At 52.9% G+C, this 18,643-nt stretch overlaps 1 protein-coding gene across 1 annotated transcript; it reads left to right on the forward strand.

Annotated features, from left to right (window-relative positions):
• Positions 1-13,096: 13,096 nt before the first annotated feature.
• Positions 13,097-14,118, forward strand: LOC136115908 (olfactory receptor 14J1-like). The gene has a single exon (XM_065862116.2). The coding sequence runs from the start codon at positions 13,183-13,185 to the stop codon at positions 14,116-14,118; it is 936 nt and encodes a 311-aa protein (XP_065718188.2). The 5' UTR covers positions 13,097-13,182.
• The last annotated feature ends 4,525 nt before the right edge of the window (positions 14,119-18,643 follow it).

Raw genomic sequence — 18,643 nt, forward strand, 5'->3', positions numbered from 1 at the left:
CTAAATTGAGGAGGTGTGGTCTCGACAATAGAGTAGTGAGGTGGGTTGCAAACTGGCTTAAAGAGAGAAGCCAGAGAGTGGTGGTCAATGGTGCGGAGTCCAGTTGGAGGCCAGTATCTAGTGGAGTGCCTCAGGGGTCAGTACTGGGGCCAATATTGTTCAATATATTCATTAATGATTTAGACGAGGAAATTGAGTGTACGATCAGCAAGTTTGCTGATGACACCAAGCTGGGAGGAGTGGCTGACACGCCAGAAGGCTGTGCTGCTATCCAGCGGGACCTGGACAGGCTGGAGAGTTGGGCGGGGGATAACCTGATGAAATTTAACAAGGGAAAGTGTAGAGTCCTGCACCTGGGCAGGAACAACCCCAGGTTCCAGTATAGGTTGGGGAATGACCTATTAGAGAGCAGTGTAGGGGAAAGGGACCTGGGGGTCCTGGTGGACAACAGGATGACCATGAGCCAGCACTGGGCCCTTGTGGCCAGGAAGGCCAATGGCATCCTTGGGTGTATTACAAGGGGGGTGGTCAGTAGATCGAGAGAGGTCCTCCTTCCCCTCTACTCCATCCTGGTGAGACCCCATCTGGAATATTGTGTCCAGTTCTGGGCCCCTCAGTTCAAGAAGGACAGGGAACTGCTGGAGAGGGTCCAGCGTAGGGCAACAAAGATGATTAAGGGAGTGGAGCATCTCCCTTATGAAGAAAGGCTGAGGGAGCTGGGGCTCTTTAGTTTGGAGAAGAGGAGACTGAGGGGTGACCTTATTAATGTTTATAAATATATAAAGGGTGAGTGCCACGAGGATGGAGTCAGGCTCTTCTCAGTGGCAAACAATGATAGGACAAGGGGCAATGGGATCAAGCTGGAACACAAGAGGTTCCACTTAAATTTGAGAAAGAACTTCTTCTCAGTGAGGGTGACAGAGCACTGGAACAGGCTGCCCAGGGAGGTTGTGGAGTCTCCTTCCCTGCAGACATTCAAACCCGCCTGGACACCTTCCTGTGCGACCTCTCCTAGGCGTTCCTGCTCCAGCAGGGGGATTGGACTGGATGAGCTTTTGAGGTCCCTTCCAATCCCAAACACACTGTGATACTGTGATACTGTGAATTCCGTGGCAGGTTCACTCTATCGTTCACTGAATGGGGGAAATACGCCAAGCCCAGTGCTGCTGACCTTCTCTGCAGGTGCCTGTACCCGTTCAGGGAGCACACGGTCAGGATTCTTCTCTCCCTGATAACCGTTCGCCCTGGAGTCCCTGTTTAAAGCTCCAGTGGCAAACTTCTCTGATTCCACGTGGGCTTTGCTGTGTTGAGCTGTAGACGTTGTTTATTGTCCATAGCCTTGCAGGTGCTGTTTTGCCTGGACGCAAATTCCTTTCTTCTCGGTGAAGTGCAATACGGGCCTTGTCTTGTAAGTGATCAGTGTAGTTTGGAGTTGCTTTTGGTAGATATGAGCAGAACTTCGCAGCCTAAAATTTTAGCAAATCCAGCTTACCAAGTAACAAAAGCAAAGAGTATATTAAAAATCATATCAGCTTATGTCCCAAAAGAATTGATTATATTTAGTGTGCATCTACTTAAGGTAAATGATTAATATTAAACTTATCTCTGAGTAGCAAAACCATTGCCACACAGCTCACTTATTTAGCAGGGAGAGCTCACAGTGGGCTCATCCAGGCTGTCGTATTTATGGAGTGAAGTGATAGGCTCGCAGTCACGTTGCGCACAGTAAGAAAAGTGTGTCTGAGACTCATGCGCTCACAAATCACCAGCGCTCATCTGCTCTTCTGCTTCCCCGTGGGTCTCCTGGCAGGAGTTCTTGGCCTGGTTACGGCTCAGCCCCTTCCCTCCTCTGGAGCCTGGACCAAACTGCTCTGGTTTGGCTGGGGGTGATTGGGGATCGAGTGCATCTGCCACCCCTGGCAGCCCAGAGAGAACTGAGCCAGCCAACGGGATCCTTTCTGCAACATCCTCATAGGCACCTGGAGCAAGGAGCGTGGCATTGAGTGTGTCTGTGACACCCCCATCGTGCACCAGCTGCTGGGAACATGGAGCGGTGCAGCAGACTGTTCAAGACTTTGCTCAGAGCAATGGGTGCTGGAGCTTTTAGAAACTGGGATGGAAACTCAGCAGCCAGGTGCCCAGGGCTGAGCTGGCCTGTGCCTCCCAAGGGACATCCTGACCCTCCCTGCCCAGGCACAGGGTCACAGTGGGGCCCTTTGTGACGTCACTTGGTGACACCCACTGCCCCGCATGTGCTCAGCGCCGCTGCGGGCCCAGCCCACACTGTCCGACAGGACGGTACGGGACAGGGTGCGAGCACGGAGCTGGCGAGAGCCCCGAGCGTAGCCCACGTCTCTCAGAGAATCAGAGAATCTTCTTGGTTGGAAGCGACCCTTAAGATCATCGAGCCCAACCACAACCCAGCTCTAGCTGCCCCGGCAGACTCTGCTGCCCCCGGCAGACTTGGAGCAAGAGAAAGATGAAAGAGAAAGAGAAAGATCTCTTCCTCACACGCAGCTCTCCTGCTCGCCTGAGCTGTTTCCCCTCGCTCAGCAGTGCGGTGCTGTTAGTGCGGGAAGCGGCTGTGCTGCCAGCAGAGGGGGTCTGGAGAGCCCTTGAGACTTGGGCCTTGTGGGAAGTGCGGTTGTGATCCGTGCTGAGATGTTCAGAGTGCACAGATACAACCAAATGAGGCACGGACTCTGAACCTGGAAAAAGGAAAAAGGTGGTTAAGTTCTGTGTAAAAAGTTATGAAGCTTGGTTAGCACGTTATATTGATAGAGGGAACTAACGTTTTAAGGGTTAAGCAACTACACTACTAACAAGCTAACATTCTAAGCCACATGATTAATATCTAGTTTAGAGCTGTATGTAACCGATTGTGCTAAAAAGAGCAGGACTTCATCAAATGCCGAGATCAGAAGTTTCACAGCACCAACTGCAACCTTGAGGAGACGAGATGGCCAAGATTTACAGCAAAAAGGGGGCAACAGTCCAGTCTCAGTCGCCTTGGCCGCTTGGGTTCCAGCCAGTTCCTCATAATGAGTCGAAGGTACAAAGTCCACTGTGAGGAAGCTGAAGGAGCCTTCATCCAAAGACCCCAAGGACCCCTCCTCAAATTCACCCAGTGCCACTGTGCAGGTGAACAGGGGAGGGCCAGGGAGGGGCTATGGAAATGGTGACCTGAGACTCACTTTATGAACATGTACAGGTGTTCCTGGGGTCATTATGGACATGGAACACCTGGTGGTTCATAGAGCCCCATAAGTGCCGCAACCAGGAGTTCGGGAGGGACCCATAGAGCGGACCCAGGCATCCGGGGGGACCCAGGAGTGCCCCAGGGACCCAGGAGTTCGGGAGGGACCCAGTCTCTATGGTCACTTATGGGGCACTCAGGTCACTTATGAGCCACTTATGAGTCACTTATGGGTCTCTACGGGGCACTAATGGGGAACTTGTGGGTCGCTATGGGGCACTTGGGGGTCACTAACAGGCACTTATGGGGCACTTATGGGTCGCTAAGAGTCACTTATGGGGCTCCATGGAGCACTTATGGGGCACTATGAGTCATGTAGGGGGCACTGTAGGTTACGGGAGGGGACCCAGGCATCCGGGGGGACACAAATAGGGGACCCAGGCATCCGGGAGGGACCCAGGAGTGCCCCAAGGGACCCAGGAGTGCCTCCCTGAACTCCTGACTCCCTTGGGGTACTCCCTCCCTGTACGGGTCCCGGATTTGATTCCCCCCTGGACGCCTGGGTCCCCTATTTGGGTCCCTCCCAGACGCCTGGGTCCTTTCTTTGGGTCCCTTCCCTGATCTCCCAGGACTCAGGGAGGGACACAGGAGTGCCCCAAGGGACCCAGGAATTCGGGATGGACCCAGTCTCTATGCATCACTTATGGGGCACTAGAGGTCACTTATGTGGCTCTATGGGGCACTTTTGGGGCTCCATGAGTCACTTGTGGGGCACTATGGGGCACTGGGGAGATGCTATGGGGCACTTGTGGATCCGTATGAGTCGCTTATGGGGCTCCATGAGTCACTTGTGGGTCAGTATAGGCCTCTTTTGGGGTTATATGGGTCACTTATGGGGCTCTGTGAGTTATTTATGGGGCTCTATGGGTCACTTATGGGGCTCTATGGGGCAGTTATGGGGCTCCATGAGTCACTCGTGGGGCGCTATGGGGCACTGGGGAGACGCTATGGGGCACTTATGGGTCTCTATGAGTCACTTACGGGGCTCTATGGGGCACGTATGGGGAACTTGTGGGTCGCTATGGGGCACGTGGGGGTCACTAACAGGCACTTATGGGGCACTAAGAGTCACTTATGGGGCACTATAGGTCACTTATGAGGCTCCATGGGGCACTTGGGGGGTCACTAACAGGCACTTAGGGGGCACTTGTGGGTCGCTAAGAGTCACTTATGGGGCTCATGAGTCATTTGTGGGGCACTTATGGGGCTCTATGGGGCAGTAATGGGGCTCCATGGGTCACTTGTGGGGCACTATGGGGCAGTGTGGAGACGCTATGGGGCACTTATGGGTCTCTGTGAGGCACTGATGGGGCCCGATGGGTCACCTATGGGGCACTGATGGGGCACTATGGGTCACCTATGGGTCTCTATGGGGCACTCTATGTCTCCCCCAGCCCACTGGAGAACCCCAACACCCTTCTGTTCATCCACACGCAGGACTCCTTGGTCCCTCCCGAACTCCTGGGTCCCTCCCCGAGCTCCTGGGTCCCTTGGGGCACTCCTGGGTCCCTCCCGAACTCCTGGGTCCCTCGGGGCACTCCTGGGTCCCTCCTGAACTCCTGAGTCCCATGGGGCACTCCTGGGTCCATTCCGAAATCCTGGGTCTCTTGGGGGCACTCCTGGGTCCCTTCCAAACTCCTGGATCCCTCCCCGAACTCCTGGGTCCCTCCTAAACTCCTGAGTCCCTTGGGGCACTCCTGGGTCCCTCCTGTACTCCTGGGTCCCTCCCCAAACTTCTGGGTCCCTTGGTGCACTCCTGGGTCCCTCCCGAACTCCTAGGTCCCTCCCAAACTCCGGGACAACCCCCCAATCAATCAATTATTGGGGTCACTGTCGCTTTAAGAGCCGGGAGGGGGCGGGGCCTCGCGGAGGGGGCGGAGTCACGCTCTTTATCGCTCAGCCAATCAGCCGCCGGTGGGCGGGGCGCCCTCAGGCCTAGCCCGAACGCCTGGGTGCCCTCTGGGGGTCAATGGGTTAATTACCCCCACCCCACCAATTAGCGGCTCTCGCTCTTTAGGAATTGCGCTTATTGGTTCCTACGTTAATTAAGCGTTGGCCCTTAACGAGCCACGGGGTTCATTAATGAACAGATTCCCCCACTCATTAATTCAGCCCTTAACGAGCGGCTTTTCTCTAGGTGTTCATTAATTGGGTTCCTTAACGAGCTGCTTCTCCAGATGTTCATTAATTGCTTTCCGACCTCATTAACCTCAATCCAGCTCCTCAATCAGCCCCATCCCCTCATTAGCGCTAATTAGCTCATTAACGACCTCCAGCTCCGTGACGGCCAAGATGGCGCCGTTGTCCCCGCCTCCTCTTCGGCGCCGTTCGGAAGCGCTCGGGTGTCCCCGCCTCCTCTTAGGTGCCGTTCGGAAGCGCTCGGGTGTCCTCGCACGCTCTTCGGGGCCGTTCGGAAACGCGCGGGTGTCCCCGCCCGTCTTCGGCGCCGTTCGGAACCGCTCGGGTATCCTTGCACGCTCCTCGGCGCCGTTCGGAAGCGCTCGGCTCTCCCCGCCTCCTCTTCGGCTCGCCCCTGCAACGCTCGGGTGGTGCCGCCCCTGCTCGTTACCCTTCGGCTCTTTCCGCCTCCTTCGGCTCTTTCCGTACGCGCTTCGTCTCTCTTCGCCCTGCGCCTTCGGCTCTTTCCGTCCTTGCTTCGGCTCTTTCCGTCCCCGCTTCATCTCTCTCCGCCCTGCGCCTTCGGCTTCGGCTCTTTCCGTCCCCGCTTCGTCTCTCTCCGCGCTGCGCCTTCGGCTCTTTCCGTCCTTACTTCGGCTCTTTCCGTCCCCGCTTCGCTGTCCCCAAGCCCATGCCCAGATCCCTGGGGGGATCTCTAGGGTGTCTATGGGGCAGCCTGGGGGTTTTGGGGTGCTAACGTGCTGCAGCCGCGCTCTCGGTGTTTCCTGCAGGGGTGGGGATGGGTTTTGTCCGAGCGCCGGATCCCAAAAGCCGGGGTGCGGGAACCCCAGTGATAGTAATCGACCTTACAAAATGATTTTTTTTTTCTATGGAACAGGACAGAATGGGTCTTCCCTGAATATCGCTGGATCTGTTACAGTTGAATTAATATTAGGATGGCAACCAGCCCTGTAGCCATAGAACTCTTGTAATCAGTAACCAAACTCTGTTCTTAAAGCTGACATAGATTTATGGTATATTCTTATAAGGCAAGTAACTGTAACCGAGCCTTATTCTTAAGGTGGACATAGATTTACGATATATTCTTTTAAAATTGGTACCGTAGAAAATAACTGATAATTATAGCATCTTTTAGATAGAAAGTTTGTGTTATTATAGGTGTGGAATATTCTAATGGTTGTCAGGGGTGTAATGAATACGTATGTGACCAACTTGTATAATAAGGTATGGTCTGAATCAGCTGTTTGAAGCTTTGGGTGCGAACCCCTGGTTTCCCAGCGCTGAAATAAAGCACCGCATAGAACTACGTCCGTGGTTGTGTGTCCTGATTGCTGACATTTTGGCGACCCAGATGGGACCTCGTGAGCATTGCTGAGACGGATCGCGTCTCAATCCTGCTCCGGCCGGCACCGAGGTATTCTTGGGGAGTGCATCGGACGCGACCGGCTCTCCGCTGCTCACGACAGACCTCTGATTGGTAAGAAGGTGCTTTATCTGTTGTTTTACCTGGATTATTGGGTACCCATCTGGTCTGGTTCTGTTCTGGTCCTGTAGCCTGCTGGTCAGGCATTTGGTAGCCTGCCGGTCAGACGCGGCGAAAGCCACGCTCGGTTGGGCAGGGAGCTCCCGGGGTATTGCCCAGGCCGCCGTCCGTTAGACAGAGGGAAACCTCTGCAGGTTTGGCATCTGGTTCTGGTTCTGGTTATTTACGCCGCAGGCTCGGCACCTGGTTTGGTCTGGTTATTTGCGCTCACCTGATCTGGTTATCTGTGCTGTTCAGGACCTGGTCTACAGTTTTAGCAATTTGATCTGTATTTGCTGTTGAAACTGGTGGTTTGATCCGTCTTTACTGCTGTTCTGGTAAAGTTATCTGTGTGTTACCTTTCTGTGTTAATCGTCTGTGTGTTACCCTTTTGTGTTGATATGAGCGATACAAAGATGTCACCATTGGACTGTTTGTTGAAACATTGGAAGGAGGGTGGATTTGGACAATCAATGAGTAAAAAGAAATTAATTGAATATTGTACTCACTGCTGGCCTGAGTATGACTTGCCTAATGAAGTACGGTGGCCGCCGGAGGGTACTTTAGAACCTGGAACTATTAGTGAATTAATGAGGTTTTGTCAAAGGGAAGGTAAATGGGATGAGGTACAGTACGTGGATCTCTTTTTCTATCTTGTACAAAAACAGGACTGGAGGAAGGAATGTGGGTTAATGTTAGTCCGGAGGAGCGGTACTAATGATAAATGTATGGGCTGTATGGCAGAAAAGAAATGCTTGACGTGTTTGGTAATAGAAAGCAGCTGCGGTTACGCCTTAGATCTGCCGTGTTTGGACGTTGTGCCTTCAGAAACTGAACCTTCTGCATCTAAACCCCTTAAACCCTCGGCACCTGTGCGTCTTACTGAAAGTGATGTCGATTCCAGTGGGGATGTGGGGGCAGCAACCGGAGTAAAAGGAGTAACAACTACACCAATATCCCACAGAACTAGGAACAGAGGAAAGGAAGCCCAAAAGGGGGGTGGACTGCCAAATGTAATAGCACCCCTGCGACAAGCGGTAGGAGTGGGGGGAGAGCCGGTTTATGTAAAAGTCCCGTTTTCACCAGGAGATTTAATGATCTGGAAACAATCAGCTGGTCCTTACCGGGAAAACCCAGACAAGGTTGCAAGGGTAATTAAAATGATAATTGAAACGCAGAATCCTGATTGGGATGATTTGCAAGTGATTCTTGACACTTTGATGGATTCTACGGAAAAGGATATGGTTATACGGGTAGCAAGAGATAGAGTAAGGGAGGATATTCGGAATGGAACAGTGGGCGGTAATGTTGATGAGAATTTCCCAAAAGAGGATCCCCGATGGGATTATAATACTGGGGGTGGTCAGCTTCGCCTCCGGAGGTATCAGGACTGGTTATTGATCGGTGTTCAGACTGCTATGCCAAAACAAATGAATTGGTCAAAATTGTATAGTGTTAAGCAGGAAAAGAACGAATCCCCTTCAGCCTTTTTAGAAAGATTGAAGGAAACTGCAAAGAGATATATGGATTTAGATATTGAAACAGAACAAGCAAGGGTTCAGTTGGCTTTGATCTTTTTGGAACAGTCTCAGGATGACATTCGGAAGAAATTACAGAAACTGGAGGGGGCACAACTACGAGATCTGGATGTTATGTTAGAAACAGCCTGGAAAGTTTATAATAATAGAGAAAAGGAACAGTCGAGGCGTTCTCAGCAAGACTTGTTGGCCCTGGTCCAAGGGCAAGGTAGGGGAATAGGAATGGAAGTCCGTGGCAGAGGAACCAGAGGCGGCCGAGGGCGCGGTTTTCGGAATGTTCAGGGAACTCCTTTAAGACCTGTTGTAAAGCTTGGTATAAATCAATGTGCTTATTGTAAGGAGGAAGGACACTGGAAAAATGAATGCCCGAACCGTCTGGGCTCCACGAGTCAGGTACCAAGTGCAGCAGGGAATGCAATACAAACTATGGTGTTGGGGGAGTATAATAATAATAACAGCTGACTATATGGCAGCACAAGAACGGAAACCCAGAATAAGGAGCCCCTGGTGACAATACACGTGGGGGACCAGGATGTGAGATTTTTAGTGGATACAGGGGCTACTTATTCTGTGCTAAATTCCTTACAGGGAACAATAGGTCATAAAACGACAACGATTGTTGGTGCCACAGGGAGGGAAGAAGTACGGCCATTCCTGCAACCCTTAGATCTGTGTTTTGGAGAAAAGGAATTAACCCATATGTTCCAGATTGTCCAGTTTCCCTTCTAGGACGGGATGTATTGACCAAATTGGATGCTGTGATAACATTCGAGAATGGAAACCTGGTAATGAAAATTCCAGAATCCAAGGTAGGACAAATCCAGTTATTAAAAGAAAACCTGGTAGTGGAAATACCACAAGCTGTGGAGGAGGCGGTGATCCCCACGGTATGGGCGACTGACACACCTGGGAAATCGAAAACAGCCCAGCCCGTAAAAGTGGAATTAAAGGAAGATGCCAGGCCAGTACAGTTGAGGCAGTACCCACTGAAATTAGAAGTTAGGTTAGGAATAGTTCCTCTAATTGAAAAATTTTTGAGATATGGAATTCTAGAGGAATCTGAATCACCTGCACTGGCCTGGCTGCCTTGCTGACTTCCAGGTAACAGACCACCCCTGCTCTGCCCACATCCAAACCCTGTCCTTTCCTCACAGAAAACAAAGAGGATGGACAGGCAGAACCTGCCCTGGGTAAACCCCGTCACCTTCTCTTCCAGACACCCAGAAATGGGGTCCCAGTGGACATGTTCTGGGGCACAGCCCTTAGTTCCCCTGCTCACCCATTGGCCATTTTGAAAAGTGCACACACTGTGTGAGAGCTGCCAGTGGTCAGGGAGTCCCCCCAGTCTCCATGAGCTTTCCAAGATGGTGCAGAGTGGCCTCAATGTGACACCATCCTGCTGTCTCAGCTCCTGGGATGCTGCCCCTGCTGTCCCATAGACTGGAAAGGATTGTGTTAGTTACAGTGACCCTGACTTGGTCCCCATCCACTGCTCTTGTTCTACAGATTCCTGTCTCAAGTCACAGAGTCCTGGAACACATTGCTGGTGAAGATGGAGGACAAGAGGACACAGGGATTCTCACCTCTTTCCCTTATTAAATTCATCAATGGCCACACACTGTCTTTGTTTCTCCTTTAACTGTTTCTGCAGTAGTAACAGCTCATTATGGGCCCTTGAATTGCCATGCAGGTCCAGACTGAGTTCCGATCTGGACAGTTGCTGTGCTTGGAGGCTGCTGTCCTTGCAGACCAGATGAACTCACTTCTGCCACCCTGCCTGGCACTTCATTCCACCCGTGTCACAGCTCTGTCTGCAGCACTGACAGCTCCAGCTCCCCAGTCAGGTCCCCGGCTGAGGCCATTGCCTCACATCTGGGCTGAACCACCCCAGCTGTGGCACCAGCCCAGCTCTGACCTGCCACAGGAAACCTGGTACCAAGTGTCCAAGAGCCCATGTGTGCAAAGGCTTTGCCTCAGAGCACAGACATGACATGGCCAAAGATTGATGAATGTCTCTCTAGACATAGGATATAAAACCAGAATACAATGCCTTAACTCATTCAACTGAAGATATTCCTCCTCTAGCTTTGAGGAATTAGATACTTTGCTGTAAGATTCCTGGTGTCCTGTCTAATGATGGGACAAGAAAATATGATTCTCATAGTGCTTTATTTTTTAAAACTAAATATACAGTGCTGGAAAGAAGTGTCTCTGAAGAGGAGAGAGAATCAACATCACTGATTACTTCAACTTTGAAGTTGTGCCCCTGGAGCCCCAGGGGCATGTGGAGGGAGCCCAGAGGGAACAGAGAAAGGGACATGATGGGCTGCTCCTGTGCTGCTGAGCTGGGCTGGGCTCCTGGGACAGAGGGAGCTCCTGGCAAGCGGCAGCGCTGCAGAGAGACAGCTCTGCCCAGGAGCAGCTCCTCTGCACACGCAGCAGGGCTGAGGGCTCTGCCTGCAGCACCGAGGGCACAGGAGCCAGGCAGAGAGAGGGAAACGCAGGCTGGGGTGGGAGGATGCTGAGAGATCACTGGAAATGAAATGTTCACAGATATGAAGCCTGTGGCTGCAGGGCACTGCATCTGCAAATCTTGGTAGGATCTCAGAGAGCTGTCACATTGCAGAGCCTGCGAGAGATGTAAGTACAACTCTCAGAGATTCTCTGATGCAGAGGAGAGGATGAGCTGCAGAGCAGGGATTGCCTTCTGCACTGTCAGAGGGACAAGACGTGAAAGCTGCGTTCTCCCAAGGATGGCTGTGGGGTGTAAATGTAAATGTGCAGGCAGGGGTGCCCAGGGCTGTCCTGCAGAGCAGGGTCCCTGCACCCCAGGGCTGTGCCGGGGCAGGGACTCTGCCGCCTGCCAGGGTCAGCGCTCAGCCTGCCTGGGGAGAGCCCAACAACAAGCTGGGAAGACCTGTCGCATTAAGGAGCAAACACTATTGGGCAGGAAAGCTGCTTCTGCTGTGGAGAGGGTGCTGTGTGGGTCAGCACTGCTCACAGCTCCAGATCACCCCCAGGATGTTTGCAAGTGGATGCCTCAAGGAGAAGATCAATGCAAGGATTAGCAGACAGACAAGGAGCTTTCCTGAGCCTGTCTTTTCAGTTTCCTCTCCCAAGGGGTGGGAGGTACAGGAAAGGATAAAATGAAAATGAGTTCTCATGATTAAACAAGTCACTGAGACTCCTGAACTGCAGCTCTGAGTGATCAGTACATCTGCCAGAAGGCTCCTAACATCCCTTCACCACCCCTCTGCCTGTGCACAGCACCTGCATCACCTTTGCTGGACCCCTCAGCCTAGTCTGACCTGTCCTGTTTTCCAGCCTGCAAACAGGAAGATGCCCCCAGGCAGTGCCCTGTGAACAGGCAGGATCTGTAGGGCCAGTGGGAGGGCACAGAGGGTGGGATGGGGTCTGTGAGCACTGGCAGGGAAGAGACATGGACAGGGAAACACCTCCCAGGGGGAGAATCTCCAGGCAGCAGGGAAATGATCAGAAATGAGAGGAAACTAAACCTGGAATTGTTATGGGAGGGAGAACAGAGAAAAGTCCCTGTGATCCCCTGCAGTGCAGATCCCTCCTGTGAGCAGCCCCCTGGCCTCCTGTCCCACCCAGCAAAGCCTCTGCCCTCAGGGCCGGGGGCTCCAAGGCATGGAGCAGCTCCTGTGCAGCCAGAGCTCCAGTTCCTCTGCAGAGCACAGGGGCTGAGAGCAGCTGCCCGGCAATGTTGGTGTCTGGGAGGTGGCTGCACAGCTGGGGAAGGGTGACGCTGTCTGAGTGCCCGGCTGCCTCTGCCCTGGCCTCTCTCACACCCACCCTCACCGCATTGTCCTTCTTGCTCCCCTGCTCTGGGTCACTGCTGTTGGGATCTTGTCCTTGCTCTCAGGCTCTCTGGGGATGGCAGTTTCATCTGCAGAGTCACAGCCTGATCTTGTGGGTCCTTTCCTGCAGCTGTGTCCATGGGAACACGTGTCCCAGCTTTGCTCTGACCTGTGGGGTGTGGGCAATGCAGTCTGTGGGTCTGGGGACTGATCCATGTGTGTCTTGGGCTAAACGTGGGGTGCTGAGACCTTGGGAAAGGTTGGACATGTTGTTCTCTGTGGTGGATGCCCCTGCTCTCAGCAGTGCCTGGTGGCTTTTCAGGGTAACATGGGAGTGTGATCAGCCTCTGTCTCAGAAAAGTGCCAGCCCAGGGCAGCTATAGCAGGACAGAGGGACAGAGCAGCTGCCCTCACTCTGCACTGACCCACAGGCATCCTCTGGTCTAGCAGGACTCACTCTGTTCTCCCTGAGTGCAGGAGAAATGCTGAGGGCTTCTGACACCCAACAACACTCCCCAGGGTGGGAGGGCAGAAGCAGATGTAGAAACACCAGACCTCTCCAACTCAGTTTCTCAGGCCTGGGGGTACAGATGCTGACAGTCCCTTCTGCACCAGGAGCGGTTCCAGCTGACAAAGCTGAACCCCAGGACTGGCCCCTGCCCACCCAATCACACAGGGTCAGGCTGACTGCTCAAGAGCCCCTGGGTAGAGACCCTGCTCTTCATTGCACACTCACCAAGCACACACGAGGCCTCCAGCCAGGACGTTCTTATGGAAAAAGAAAAAAATGGGTCTCTTTGTGGGAGGGTCTGTGAGAAATGGCTTTGGCTTTTTCCCAGAGAAGTCTCATCAAAACCGTCACTGTCTTTTCCTCCTTGCACAGGTCCTCATGCCTACAGGCAGCAAATGTCCAACAGCAGCTCTATCACCCAGTTCCTCCTCCTGGCGTTCACAGACACACGGGAGCTGCAGCTCTTGCACTTCTGGCTCTTCCTGGGCATCTACCTGGCTGCCCTCCTGGGCAACGGCCTCATCATCACCACCATAGCCTGGGACCAGCACCTCCACACCCCCATGTACTTCTTCCTGCTCAACCTCGCCCTCCTCGACCTGGGCTCCATCTCCACCACTGTCCCCAAGTCCATGGCCAATTCCGTCTGGGACACCAGGGCCATCTCCTACACAGGATGTGCTGCCCAGCTCTTTCTCTTTGTCTTTTTCATTTCAGCAGAATATTTTCTTCTCACCATCATGTCCTACGACCGCTACGTTGCCATCTGCAAACCCCTGCACTACGGGACCCTCCTGGGCAGCAGAGCTTGTGTCCACATGGCAGCAGCTGCCTGGGCCACTGGGTTTCTCAATGCTCTGCTGCACACGGCCAATACATTTTCACTGCCACTGTGCAAGGGCAATGCCCTGGGCCAGTTCTTCTGTGAAATCCCCCAGATCCTCAAGCTCTCCTGCTCACACTCCTACCTCAGGGAACTTGGGCTTCTTGTGGTCAGTGTCTGGTTAGGATTTGGGTGTTTTGTGTTCATTGTGGTGTCCTATGTGCAGATCTTCAGGGCCGTGCTGAGGATCCCCTCTGAGCAGGGACGGTACAAAGCCTTTTCCACCTGCCTCCCTCACCTGGCCGTGGTCTCTATCTTTGCCAGCACCTCCTGTTTCGCCCACCTGAAGCCCCCCTCCATCTCCTCTGTTTCCCTGGACCTGGCGGTGTCTGTTCTGTACTCAGTGGTGCCTCCAGCAGTGAACCCGCTCATCTACAGCATGAGGAACCAGAAGCTCAAGGATGCCCTGAGGAAACTGATGACTGGATTATTTCCTTATAGCTATTAACTGCCCATCATCTTCTGCATAACAGTTATAGTGTAAATTGTTGTAGGCCCTAGCTGTCTTCTGTATTTTTTGTTGCTGCTTGTGGTTTTTCACATGTGGTAATATTGTCATCCCCTTTTCAATTCACTGTCTTCTTTGCTTACTGAGGGGCTGTGTGAATGAGAAGCTGTGCTCTATGTGTGTTTCAGCAAATTAAAAGGCCTTGCATTATCTATTTTTTTCTGAGATCCTTTCCTCAAGACGTGCTTGGAGCTGCAGGGACAGTTCCTGCGGTCGGTGGAGGGGAAAAGAGTCCATCATGGCAGCCCTGCCAGGGAGCACCAGCGCTTGTTCTTCCAGAGCTGTTCTGGTTCCACTCCCCCACTCTCCTTCTCATCCCTTGTGTTGGTGCAAGGCCTGAGTGCTCTGGCAGCTTGGTCCCCGTCCTGCTGTGTGTCAGTGCTGTGAGCGCAGGCAGGGACAGGCAATGGGCACTGCTGTGACAGAGCTGGCCTCACAACAGCCTTTCCAGATTGAAAGGTGATCTTGTCAGGGCAGGACCAGAAGGTTTAGGTCTTCTTCAAAAGATTCTCTGAAGAATTTGCCCATGAATATGGCCACAGATGAGACACGAGTGTACAGCTGAGCAGTGTGTGTGTGCAGGGCTGGTACAGCAGTGTCCTCTCACAGCCAGGCCTCCTGCCAGAGACCTGCAGGACCAGCAGAGCAGGGGCTGGGCTGTGCCCCTGTGCACTGGACACCCCACGGAAGGAGCCTCAGGTCAATCACCATGCACTGGCCCTCACAACCACCATTCCCAGCACTGACCTCTCACCCACAGTGTCCCTCCACAGAGGGACACTGAATGCGTAGTTCAGCAGTCTGTGTTTGCTTTGTACAGGTGTCGAGGTTTTGATTGCGGGATGGCAACCGTGGCAGATGTAGTGTTACCCCACTCTCCTCCCCCTTCCTTTTTCAGCTCCTTCCTCTCCCCGGTTCCCACTAAGGACAGGTGATCAGGAGAGAAAGGAGGACAGAGAAAAGAGAGATGGAAAAACTATAAATGTTTTACTAATAAAAATAGAGAAAATACAAAATATACAAAACTGATCTTTAAAGCCCCAGCAACTGCTCAGGCAGATGAGGGGCTGGCAGCCGACGTCCTGGCCTGGACTCTGCAGCCAACCGGAGCTGGATTCAGTCTGTCACTGGCCTCAGTTCGCAGGGACGACCAGCAAGGTCCTCTCCTAATGTCGGCCATCAGCAAAAGGGACGAGATCCTTGGGATTTCCCACTTTTATATGAAGTATTCATATGAATGGAATGTTATACTCCATTGGTCAGTTTCTTGGCCACTTGTTCCACAGAATCACAGAATGCTAGGGATTGGAAGGGACCTGGAAAGCTCATCCAGTGCAATCCCCCCCCGGAGCAGGAACACCCAGCTGAGGTTCCACAGGAAGGGGTCCAGGCGGGTTTGAATGTCTGCAGAGAAGGAGACTCCACAACCTCCCTGGGCAGCCTGGGCCAGGCTCTGACACCCTCACCAGGAAGAAGTTTCTTCTCTTATTTAAGTGGAAACTCTTGTGTTACAGTTTGTACCCACTACCCCTTGTCCTACCATTGGTTGTCACCGAGAAGAGCCTGGCTCCATCCTCCTGACACTCCCCCTTTATATATCTGTAAACATCAATGAGTCCCCCCTCAGTCTCCTCTTCTCCAGCTCCAGAGCCCCAGCTCCCTCAGCCTTTCCTCACACAGGAGATGCTCCACTCCCTCCAGCATCTTTGTTGCCCTGCGCTGGACTCTCTCCAGCAGTTCCCTGTCCTTCTGGAACTGAGGGGCCACAACTGGACACAATATTCCAGGTGTGGTCTCCCCAGGGCAGAGCAGAGGGGCAGGAGAACCCCTCTGACCTACTGACCACCCCCTTCTAACCCACCCCAGGTACCATTGGCTTCCTGGCCACAAGGGCCCAGTGCTGGCTCATGGTCACCCTGCTGTCCCCAGGACCCCCAGGTCCCTTTCCCCTGCACTGCTCTCTAGCAGGCTGTTTCCAAACTTCTACTGGAACCTGGGGTTGTTCCTGCCCAAAGTCAAGACTCTACACTTGCTCTGGTTATATTTCTTTACATTTTTCCCTGCCCAACTCTCCAGCCTGTCCAGGTCTCTGGATGGCAGCACAGCCTTCTGACGTATCAGCCACTCCTCCCAGTTTCGTGTCACCAGCAAACTTGCTGATAGTACACTGTATTCCCTCAGTTTCTCGTTGCCCCTCTCACAAGATGTACATCTGTCCTTATCAGTGACCTCACATTCCACTGCTATGTTTACCAAAACATGTATCTCTTTCTCCAGGAAAATGCAGCTAATATGAAGCTTTAGCTGACAGGCAAATTCACTAAAAGAGAAACTTGTGTGTAACAAAACCAGGACAACAGATGAGAAGTGAACATGTGCATCATGTACGTGAGGTGACATGAACACAAGTGAGCACAAACATCATCTGCTATTCCTTGCCGTTCCATGAAGGCCTGTGGCACAGACAAGGTCTTGAGGTCACTTCATGTTGGGAGGAACATCCCATAGGAAATCACCTGAATGCAGCAGTTGTACTTCTTTGAACTGAGGTCCCCGTGTCCATTCCTCGTGATGTGGGACATGGGTGACACACCAGAGGCCTGAGGTGTCTCCTGTCCTTTGGGAGTGGCAACAGGAGGCCAGTGCCCCTGTGTCTAAAAGGGACAGACTCTGTCTCTGAGCATCCCTGGGTGCATAAGGAGTCCATGAAGCCATCTCAGATGTGGACACCTGTCAGACACTGACATTTCTGTGTGTGACTCCAGAAACAAACCCCGCTGCCCAATGAGATTCATCTCAGCTGCCTTAGGATCCTTGCAAGTCCTCCAGTGTGCTACGTCACCATTGCCCGTTATTCTGGATTGTGATCTCATAGGAACCAGGGTAATCAGAGAGGTTCTGGGGTCCTTGGAAAAGGCAAATATCAAAGCCATGTTCAAAAAAGGCCAGAACAAGTATTGGGAGAATTGCACATGGATCAGCCTGCCTCTGTCCCTGGGAAGGGGGTTGGACACATCCTATCATAGAGTGGGATTTCAGCTCTTTTTAGGGAGAGGAAAAGGTGGGTCGAGGCCGCGAACAGCTTCCTCTGGTTCACCCGGCCTTGAGCAAGACAGTGAGATAAGATGTGTGAGACAAGGGCTCTCTTCAGGCAAGGCGAAGAGGTGGGATGGGTGTCTACAGGCTGCAGGGAAAGAGGGACAGGTGCAGCACTGTGTAGGACACGCTTCAGTCTTGGTCAGGTCCGGGGTGCTAAGGAGGGGAATGGATGGGTGTGGTATTATGAGTTCAGTTGTGTCTCAGACACTCATAATCCAGTCAGCAGTGTGTGGCTTTGAAGGGGACAGCGAGGTCAGTTCTGTCTCTGGAGGTGACAGCCCAGCAGCAGGGACATGGCTGGGAGAGAACCTCTGCCAAGGCACCCACAGGTCTTACACAGGAGGATGCCTTGGGGACGGGTTGTCATGTCCATCCCACCTGAGAACATGACGGGACAGCAGCAGGAACATGGTCGTGTCTGTCAGAGAAGCTGGAAGAACAGCAGCAGTCATGGGATTTAGGAGATCATGGTGAGGTTACTTCTCTCTGGTCAAGTGCAAGACCACAAGAAGACTAACAGGTTGGGATCCCTGCTTGATGGGCAGTTTATGACGCGGTAAACATTTCCCAAGCAGTGGGAAAAAGCAGCAGAGAAAAAAAAAACAAAAATCCACCAAATGCTGATTGGGAAGTGAAGATTGGATATGAGGAGGAAGAAATGTCATCGGAAGGGCAGTGCTGTGGTGCAAGAGGTCACCCAGAGGGAGCTGGATCAGCCCATGGTTTGTGTTCCAAAGAGCAGCCAGTGAGGGTGCAGACACAGCAGTGAAGGTGCAGAAATGCTGGGGTGAGAGCAGGCGGGGAAGCGAGATGGGTGTCTGCAGCCTGCAGGGAAAGAGGGGCAGGGGTAGGACCGTGTAGAACAGCCTGTGGTGGAGATGGAAAAGGGCGCTGGCAAGGCTGGAAGGGACCCACAGAACCCAGGTCTCTGTCCCCTTGACCATGGCAGTTGTCTCTGCCACTGAGGCCCAGGAGAAGCCATGTTGTCCTCATGGCACTGGGGCCTCGGTGCCTCCTTGCAGCCCCATGGGGAAGCTGGAAGTTGTTGTCCCAGTGTTGTCCTTCCCTGGGCCTTGCACACCCACATCCCACGGTCTCAGGAAGAGCCCTGAGCCGTGTGTGAGGGACAGGATCCCCCTTCCCATTGCCTGGAGGTCATGGCCTCTCCTTTCTGCTTCAGAAAGCAAACCAAGGGGTTTCTCAGCATCAGAGCTGAAGAAAAGACTAAAAGGAGACCTCATGGTGGCTACAGCTTCCTCACAAGGGGAGAAGGAAGGGAAGGTGCTGATCTCTTCTCTCTGGTGGCAAGTGACAGAACCCGAGTGAATGGCAGAAGATGTGCCATGGGAGGTTCAGGTTGGACATG

Source organism: Patagioenas fasciata, chromosome 23 (assembly GCF_037038585.1).
Source record: "Patagioenas fasciata isolate bPatFas1 chromosome 23, bPatFas1.hap1, whole genome shotgun sequence".
NCBI lineage: Eukaryota > Metazoa > Chordata > Aves > Columbiformes > Columbidae > Patagioenas > Patagioenas fasciata.

Coding starts and splice junctions, on each gene's coding strand:
- LOC136115908 (XM_065862116.2), top strand. CDS start 13,183: ATGTCCAACAGCAGCTCTATCACCCAGTTCCTCCTCCTGGCGTTCACA.